The sequence below is a fragment of the Monomorium pharaonis genome, unplaced genomic scaffold (genome assembly GCF_013373865.1).
Source record: "Monomorium pharaonis isolate MP-MQ-018 unplaced genomic scaffold, ASM1337386v2 scaffold_53, whole genome shotgun sequence".
Classification (NCBI taxonomy): Eukaryota; Metazoa; Arthropoda; class Insecta; order Hymenoptera; family Formicidae; genus Monomorium; species Monomorium pharaonis.
This window is the reverse complement of record NW_023415835.1, coordinates 31,997-41,741: the sequence shown is the minus strand read 5'-3', so window position 1 is coordinate 41,741 and position 9,745 is coordinate 31,997. Positions and strand designations below refer to the sequence as shown.

The 9,745-nt window shown below is 37.0% G+C and overlaps 1 protein-coding gene across 1 annotated transcript; it reads right to left on the bottom strand.

Annotated features, from left to right (window-relative positions):
• Positions 1 to 5,319: 5,319 nt before the first annotated feature.
• LOC118648598 lies at positions 5,320 to 8,148 on the bottom strand. Its single transcript, XM_036294920.1, has 2 exons — positions 7,025 to 8,148; positions 5,320 to 6,937 (listed from the first exon to the last, which is right to left on the bottom strand). Exons 1-2 carry the CDS (start codon positions 8,146 to 8,148, stop codon positions 5,320 to 5,322), a joined length of 2,742 nt encoding a protein of 913 aa, XP_036150813.1.
• Positions 8,149 to 9,745: the final 1,597 nt, after the last annotated feature.

Sequence of the window (9,745 nt, the reverse complement as noted above, 5' to 3'; positions counted from 1 at the left end):
TGTACTTGAAATCATTGCAACAGCCCAAATATCGTTACTTGGAAAAGTTGCTGACATTGATTGATGAAATTAGTTATTTTACATTCTCCAATAACATCGATGTAATTCCAACGACAGAAGCGCGCCCAAATTCAATATTTATATTTGATGACGTGGCATGTGACAAGCAAGATATGATAAAAGAATACTTTGCTATGGGGCGTCATTCGAGCATTGATTGTTTCTATCTCTGTCAGACGTATGCAAAGATACCTAAACATCTTATAAGAGACAATGCAAATCTGTTGATTCTTTTTAAACAGGATGGTACCAACTTGAAACATGTTTACAACGATCATGTGAACACAGATATGTCATATGAGGATTTTAGTGCATTGTGTCACAAATGTTGGCAACATAAATACGGTTTCACAGTGATTGATAAGGATAGTCCTATAAACAATGGACGATATAGAAAGGGATTTAACGACTATGCTATACCATGAATTGTTCAATCATTGTTGTAACTTTAACGTGATAACTTCAACCTTCTACATGGTTCTAACATTGTTTCAACGTCGTTATAACATCAATGTGGTTGAACATAGTTCCAACATCGTTCCAACATCGTTGTAACATCAATGTGATTTTAACATAGTTCCAACATCGTTCCAACATCGTTCCAACATCGTTCCAACATCGTTGTAACGTTAATGTAGTTCAACATTATTCAAACATTGTTCCAATATTATTGTAATGTCAATGTGGTTTAACGTTATTCAAACATCGTTCTAACGTCATTGTAATTTTAACGTTCACGAGGTATACATCATGAATCGTATCATGGACATCAAGGATCGCGAGAAAATAGTGAATGAGATTGCAAAAACAAGCAAATCAATCCGCAAGAAATATCGAGCTTTGAAAACCGGTAGGTTGAATGAAGATGTTACATTAGAGAGACATTTTAAACCCATTGTCGAACCTCTAAAGCAAATCGTGGAAAGAACCGCTAATGTAGAAGGTAACGTTGATGTAAAAACTGAGGCATCATCGATGAGTACAAATGTTAATGCAAAGAAGGTAATATTAAAACCTGGAAAAAAGAATGCAAAACGTAAGGTAAAAAAATGGAAATCTAACATGTCATGGGATTACTCAGATATGTCCACATTGTCCTCACCAAAACAGAAACAATTATATAATCCTCCACTAGTTTCTACTTCGATGGAAGCTTCTGAACAATCACATGAATCTTTGCCGAACAACACTCTACCCGTTGATGAGAATACTGCTTTCGAATATGAACAATCACATGAATCTTTGCCGATCAACACTCTACCCGTTGATGAGAATACTGTTTTGAAACCCCAGTTTCACCGTTTGCAACATCCGTGAAACATCGATTACAAATGCTCGAAGGACAGCAAAAGTTGCGTAATTATCTTGGTCCGTTGGGACAAATATACATGGGAGCTGTGCTAAGTGGTAAAAAAGATACTATGGATAGCGTTTATGGTGTACGTTTTAATAACGATGGAATTACGCTTGGGGATAAAGATATCGATGTGGACAAAAACGATAATATAATTATAGATGGAATAACATACAAGGGAACACCAGGTCTTTACGAGCTAATATTTAAAAGAATTCCCGATGATGCTGTGTACACAGAGTCTGATATGCAAAAATACAAAAGTATACTGTTTGCAACGAATGCTCACAGACGTGGATACAACTCACAGAATCCTATAAGTGGTAATAGAGGATACAAGTATAAGTATATAATCGCTCCCCTAGTATCACATGTGTCAAGCAATAAAGTGGTAGGAAAAGGTTTACCACAAGAGACTACGATGTTACTAAATGATAACAAGATTGATTACATATATTGGAATGATCCGAACGAGTTGGTAGATCGTTTGCAATTGCTGGAAGCTTCGCGCCAAGCCGGCAACAACGCTCACAACAATGAAATTTCATCAATTATTGAAGAACTCCGTGAAGCTGGTCTTATTATATAAATTAAACAGCGCTGCATTGATATGAATTAGTCAGTTAATACTGCTTGCGTCGAAATGTCGATGAATAAGTTCGGAACATTGCATGAGGATAATGGCTCGAGAGCTACTCGAATACAACAACAACAACAATGGAATGAATACGCTGAAAATTATGTACACGAAAATGCTCTTTGTCTAAACGATGCAAAAGAATTTGATGCAAGGTCGCGCAAGATACAACATGTAGCGCAACCGGAAGCTGACAGTGACGTTGCAACCAAACGATATGTGGAAGAGCGTATTGCAGGTGTGACAGGTCATTTGAATGACGTTGCAAGCAAACGATACATACAGGAAAATGCCCTTTGTCTAACTGCCGATGATAAAAGTTTTGATGCAAAAAGGCTTAGGATACATCATGTATCGTGGCCGAAAGCCTTCGATGACGCTGCACACAAAAATTATGTGGATGAAAACTTAAATAATGTTAAACTTCTACTGCATAATAGTATAGTTGAAAACATAAATAATGTTAAACTTCTACTAAATACTAGTATAGCTGAAACGATGCAGTATGTAGATAAAAATGTTGAAATTTTAAAAAATCTACAAAATGACTTTGAAATGAAAAACATGCAGAGAATAAATACCCTTCATCAGAACATGGAAACATACGTAGACTTTTTACAGTCTATGATATTGAAATTTCAGAAAAAATAGAATATTGCAGTTAAATTGACATATCATCAAGCTTAACAACAACAATGCTCACGACAATAAGCTTCTATTTATTATCAAGGAAATTTGCGAAGTCGGTTTGATTGTAAATAAAAGTTTGAGTCATACCGATATCAGTCAGTGTTGAAATGTCAATCAATGGATATTCAAAGTAAGACGAAATATACGTAACAACTCTTAAACAACACTTCATAATGGGAAAAAAGATAAAGAGATCTACAAAAACTAATGAGAGAAAAAAGGAACAACTCATTAGTAATGAAAGGCAGCAACTCGTTGAGGAACTACACGCTCCGGCGAGAAAAAATTTTCCGCGAAGACGCGTCATAGTTCATGGATATGACGATCTATGGCAAGCCGATATCGTCGAGATGATTCCATACTCACGTTTCAACAGAGGCTATCACTACATACTCACCGTTATAGATGTGTTAAGCAAGCACGCATGGGCCATACCACTCAAGAGTAAAGGCGGAAGCGAGACGGCTAACGCAATCACCGAGATAATTCGAGAGAGCAAGAGATGTCCAAGAAACCTACAAACTGACATGGGGAAGGAATTTTATAACGCCTACGTGCAAAAACTCTTAAAAAAAAAAGATATCAATCATTATTCCACATATTCGATGTTGAAGGCATCGGTCGTTGAGCGATTCAATCGCACGTTAAAAAATGACATGTGGAAAATGTTTACGTTCAACGGAACCTACAAGTGGATCGACGCGTTGCCACAGCTTGTCGCGGAGTACAATACGCGCAAGCATCGAACAATCGGTATGCGGCCTGTTGATGTTACCCCCGCGATCGCTGAAAAACTGTTGACTATCGTGTACAGCACGATAAAGATTGTTGGTCCAGCAAAGTTCAAAGTAGGCGACTCGGTACGCGTTAGCAAATACAAAACAGTCTTCGAGAAAGGTTATACACCAAATTGGACCACGGAGGTGTTTAAAATTGTTAAAGTACAGCGCACTAATCCTGTAACATATCTGCTTGATGATTATCGTGGTAAATCTATCGCTGGAGCATTTTACGAGTATGAGTTGCATCGTGCGACTTATCCAAACATGTACCTCGTAGAGAAAGTATTACGCAAAAAGGGGAACATGGTTTACGTCAAGTGGTTGGGATTCGACGGATCACACAATTCTTGGATTCACAAAGACAATATTACATAAGAATATTTTCTTTATTATAATCATATAAAAAAAAATATTGTAAACATATGAATATAAAATACATTTTTTTTTAACATATATGAGGTTTCTTTATTATCCCTCCTCAATATATTCTTCTTATTATTAATACATACACGTTCTTAATGTAAAATGCATATAAAATGGCTATAATGTATAAAATACAATCATTTTTAATACATATTTCAATGTTCTTAGTATTAACTCACACATTTTTAATAGAAAATAAAAACGTAAAATGTATATTATGAAATTACAAAAGTATAAAAATACATAAAATGTAACATAAGTGTATAATGTGAAATACATGAAACATTAAATGTACAACTATAAAATAAATGTAAAATGTAAAATACATGAAATGCAACGTATAAAATATATAAAATGTGAGATGTAAAATTAGCAAATATATGTAAAATACAAATACAAAATACATAATGTATAAAATACGATATATTATAAAGGTATCCGATAATGTCCCCATGGTAATGTATTTACAGTCGAATCTACATATCGCTTATCGTCGTATGGACTCAGAGCAATTTTCGTCTCGTGGATGGTGTACACCTCATGCAATTTCGATCTTATACAAGTCTGCTGTCGTGTCATTTCAATTTCATCTCGCAGACACAGCATATAATCGTCGAACGTTATAGTACGCGCTATGATGTTACTCTTGACACCTTTGACCTTTTTAGTGTCTTTTCTACCGTCTACCCTTAATGCGTACATTTTTGCTCTAAGTCCAACGAACTCTGTTATTATCGCGCCATTATTTTCATCTTTCATCAGCCCTAGTTTTTTTTTATTGACACGTGGAATACCATATGCATTGTCAACCGGATAATCGCTCGTGTCAAATCTACTAATGTCACGCTTCATGATATCGTACACATCATTGCACTCGATGTGATATATAAGACTATCCGTATCGGTGTACATGACTTTACATTTATTGTGAAACAATGGTAACATATACTCATAATGAAATTCATACAAACATGTCTTGGATATGTCAAGAATAGACATACCCACATAAATCGGTTTGTCGAATTTTGTCTTAAGTTTTCGCAATTCAATGGCGACTAGATTTTCCGAAAAGACGCTTCGACTATGGAAATTTGGTTTCGCAATCATTGCCTCAGCGCCATACCGCCCGCCCCACTTTGTTAATAATTTTACATTAACGTGATTGCGCACGTTCTCCATGGTTTTCCCGAATACCGCGTTGTTCATTAATTTATACAAATTTTTCTCAAAATCGTTCTTGGCATGAGTTCTGAAATTTGTATTAAGCTGAATGTAATTGCGAAGCCATGAAGATTGTGCGAATTGTAATATACGGTATATCTTTGTGATACGAAGACCGTGACGCATGCACTGCTGCAGATTGCGATAGTGTATTACGTACGCTTCTTATCATACAGAGTCGCGAGGAGCTTGGGCTGCAACTTGCCAGGCGGTTTTTCATGCGTTGGACAGAATGGTAGATCGATGTGCGCGTTGTGTTTATTTTGTGGGTACTCTAGATCGACCTCTAAAATATAACCTGTGGGCGAATCTGAAGCGATTGTGGTAACGTCAAAGTTTGAGATGTTTTCGACCCATTGAAATTCGGCGTAAGGCAATGGTTGACACATTGCCCATCCGTATAGATTGTTTACGTCAAAGTACATGAGGTACGACGATGGTTTCGATGGATCGTACGACTGCATGTGCTTGTTATTGGCCCTCGCATATCTGCACGAACATTGGCTCAGGCCACCACGTATGCCACGCTCGATAAACATAACCATTTCAATATCTGTGAGTAGTTCGAAATTGATGCAAGTATGTTTCAGCATCGCGTCCCATGTAAAACCCGGTAGAGTATAATAATATGCGGGGTCGAGTCCGTAACTCGCAACGCAACTGTCACGAAAGTTTTCAAATATATCAGCTAACAACAATACGTCGGTTTTCAGATACAGATCGCTGTACTCGCCCAAGGTTTGAATGGAGAACTGCTGCCACACGTTGACAGCGTGTGCGTAATCGCTTTCGGATACAGTGTCGCCGGTCAAAGAACTGTAAAACAATTCGCGCGGTGGTAACCATGTATCCTGCAACTTGTCCACGCAATCTACATATTCGTAGGGAAACACGCCTTTTCGCGTCAATAAATCAAAATTTTCTGCAGATAAATTACTGAATTCACGTTGCAATATTGATAGTTTATCATTACTGAGAAAGGATGTTAATTTGTCAAGACTCGTATTAAGAAATTTGAAAGAATCGATAAACCGTAATTTTATACAAATTTTCCGCTTATTATCTTCAGTGTTTTTAACATGTTTAGTAAATGAAATGTATTTTTCTTTTGTGATGGGAAGTAAATCGATTTTCCCTTCGTACGCGGTAGCTATCTCTTTGATGATGAAATGTGCATCATACCCAGATAAGTTGTGAAAAACTATGGGAATGCAATGTGAATCTTTGTAATTTAAATTGCAATCTGAATGTGCGGGACCTCTATAACGACCGGTCAAATGACAATGATCGCGTGCCCGTGTGTCGTTTGGCGCAAACGGTTTTTCACACACATGACAGTGCGTAGCGCTATTAAAATTTTCCCATTCGTCTCGCGTGAAATCCATGGGGACATTAGCCGACAGAATATCCTTAACGTTATGCGCTATATTTCTTAATTGCTCTGCGAACCATGCAACACAATTTTTACCGCGATGAAATCGATACCTTGATAAAGACTCATCGTAAGTGCAGTGCATGTAATATCCAACGCTGAATACTTCATGATGCTGAGACGCATATGTCGGCATTCTCGGGTCTGTATTTAGCTTCTTTAGAACGCATTCCAAGTCGGCATACACCACAAAGGGAACTCGTTCCTTTCTGTTGTAGTTTTTGAAACTCAGCCATTTGTTATCTTCGCTCGGTAGTTGGATAGCACAGTCATTTAATTCTCGACAATCAACGACGTGGGCTTCCAATTTCTCGTTCGTGCTGAAATAGTGCAAACATCTGCAAAAACATAATTTATTATTATTATAATTTATTATAATTTGTTTCTTTTATACAAATTTTACAATTTTATTGAAATATACGTACCGATCGCACAAGTATTTTTTATGTTCATGTTTACTGAGTTGTGAGCTCACGAGGCGGGATAGATTCTTAATCCATGTGAAATGCCCCACATTGTCATCTCGCGGGTCCTGCAGATACAACAGATTGACATGCTTCTCTTTCTTCTTATCAGCAAGCCGTAGTGGTAAAATTGCAAGTTGTTCCTTTGTTTTTTCTGTGCAATATACATTGATTGAGAGATTATTTAATTGTTCAAATTTTTTTATTTGATTCAACGTCATTGGAAACTTAATGTTTTGCAAATTTAGCACTGTCGCATAATGTGGATATGAAGATTCCCGATATGTATGTTCTTTGGCAGGATGCAAAGCAGCGACCACTGACCATGCAAAACATGCATCATCCATAGATTTTACATTGATCACCGCTTTCTTCATCATTATCTCCCGAGGCAACTGGATATAACACCCTGCATGCAATGGATTGTGCTTGTTGATGTTGACCGTAAGATTAAGGATTCGTGATAACGCCCACCCGCTATCACGTTCCTGGAAATCTTCGAGGGATGCCAATATGAATTCGATGACATGCTGCTTGTACCACTCGTATAAGTTTGATGTTTGAAAGAGTTCATAGTTTTTCGTGTTGATACTCTTATTAGCACGTTTATCCCCCGTCACAAACTCACCATTGAACGTGGTATTCACTTTTGCACTGTTGTGTCTTTTTATAACGTCTTGCACTTGCTCGAGCACTACACTACCAGCGTCTTCCAAAAATTGTCGCGGTTCAATATAATCAGCGTTAATTACAGCACCAGTCAATATACGATTTTCAAATGCTGTATCGATCTCTCGCCAAACAAGTTTTTTCGCGTTATTATAGTCACTAGTGCCCACGTATTCACCACCGATGTGCATGAAATGTCTCTCCAAGCGAGTCTTTGCACCCTCGAGTCGTGTGATTCTAGCAACCAAAGATTGTCTATGTCCGATTGAGAGTCGTGAACGCTTGACACGACTGCGTTCTTCAAGCTGTTTAATAAACTCCTCGCATCGCTGTGCCCATGCAAAATATTCGCTTAAGGTGATGATTTGGTGGGACCGCTCCAACAGATCTCGTTCAGTTTGCTCGAGATCTTCCATGTTTTACATTGTCTTTTTCACACAATTTTTTTATATTTCGAAGCACTTGCAAGTGACTCTGTCACATAATTCACAATACCACACTGCATCAATGATATTATAATCATGATAATTTATGATTATCAATTCGATGCACTTTCCAATGCCTGTATGAATCGCAATATATAGAACTTCGTTGTACTCAATCTTTTGAATGATTTTCATTGCCCAATCATTACAATCATAATTTTTTTCATTGTAATATCGTAGTACACCATATTTATAGTGCCATTCAAATTCTTTGTCTACCTCTCTCTTGCACTCATCCAACATCCATCTATATACTTCCCATCGCACGTGATATGGCCAGTCATATGGGGATTCAGTTTCAATATCAACCCCTTGTCTGACGATGCGTTCACTGGTTCCACGTATACCGAGTTCGCGATCGCATAAAAACTGTGCCAGTGATATTCGTTGTACACCCGTGAATCTTTCTCCTCGTAGATCCTCGTCCTTCAGAATATCAATGATATCTTGTCTGTATTCAGCATCATGATCACAATTATTATTGTTCAATATATAGTCTAAAGCGTTGTCATACTGGTTGAATTTTTCCATATTACCTACGTAAAGGTATACACTATTATAATGCAACATTCAGTTTCTCTCACTGCGTACATACAGGACACATGTTGCATTGGAATATCAAATACAATGCTCTTCTACAGTTTGAGCAATAACGTTCATTCACTGCAGCATGTAGTTCGATCTCATGTCTTTTAACAGAGTATATCACTTCTATATCACCGTGATCAGACAGATTGATCATGCATGAAGTGCATACAACATCATTACCCGTGGAATAATAACTATACATAACACACACTTTGGAACGTTCGGTTAATGCATGAATTTGTTTACGAGACACTACCTTAACGATTTTATTGGTGGAGATCTCACTTTGATCGCTGTTATAGTCACTGTCATCTGATAACGGGCTGTCTTCGTCCAACAATTCATCCATTACTGCTTTAAAATTAATATACTTGGTGGGACCACTCCAACAGATCACGTTCAGTTTGCTCAAAGTCTTCCTTGTTTTATACAATTTTTTCCACACACACTTTTTTCACAGTACTTGCATGTAATGTTGTCGCATAATTCACAGTTTTTACCAACCAATACGCGAATGACTTTCAAATCCATGATTTGACACGCTTAGTTCATCGTTATATATTTTCGTCTAGCGCTTCCCCCTCCAAAACTTCAACATCATATTTGTTTCATACTAATTATTTATGAGAACATGACAAATATCGATAGCGCATTATCATCACGGAAAAAACTTAGCTTTTACATTTATAGGTTTTTTAACAGATAATTGCATACCTTTCTTAACAAACCTTTGTTATAACATTTTTAAAAACACGTGTCTAATAATGTCTAATATAAGTTTTGAACAGATAATTGCATTCCTTTTTTACTCACCTTTGTTATAACATTTTTAAAAACACGTGTCTAATAATGTCTAATATAAGTTTTGAACAGATAATTGCATTCCTTTTTTTACTCACCTTTGTTATGCGATAAGTTAATGTACCTAATGGTACCCTTC

Bases quoted from the DNA above. Each gene is read 5' to 3' on its own strand.
- LOC118648598 (XM_036294920.1), bottom strand. From the start codon at position 8,148: ATGGAAGATCTCGAGCAAACTGAACGAGATCTGTTGGAGCGGTCCCAC. The intron at 6,938-7,024 runs GTACGTATATTT...ATGTTTTTGCAG, and splicing joins AAAAAATACTTGTGCGATCG to ATGTTTGCACTATTTCAGCA.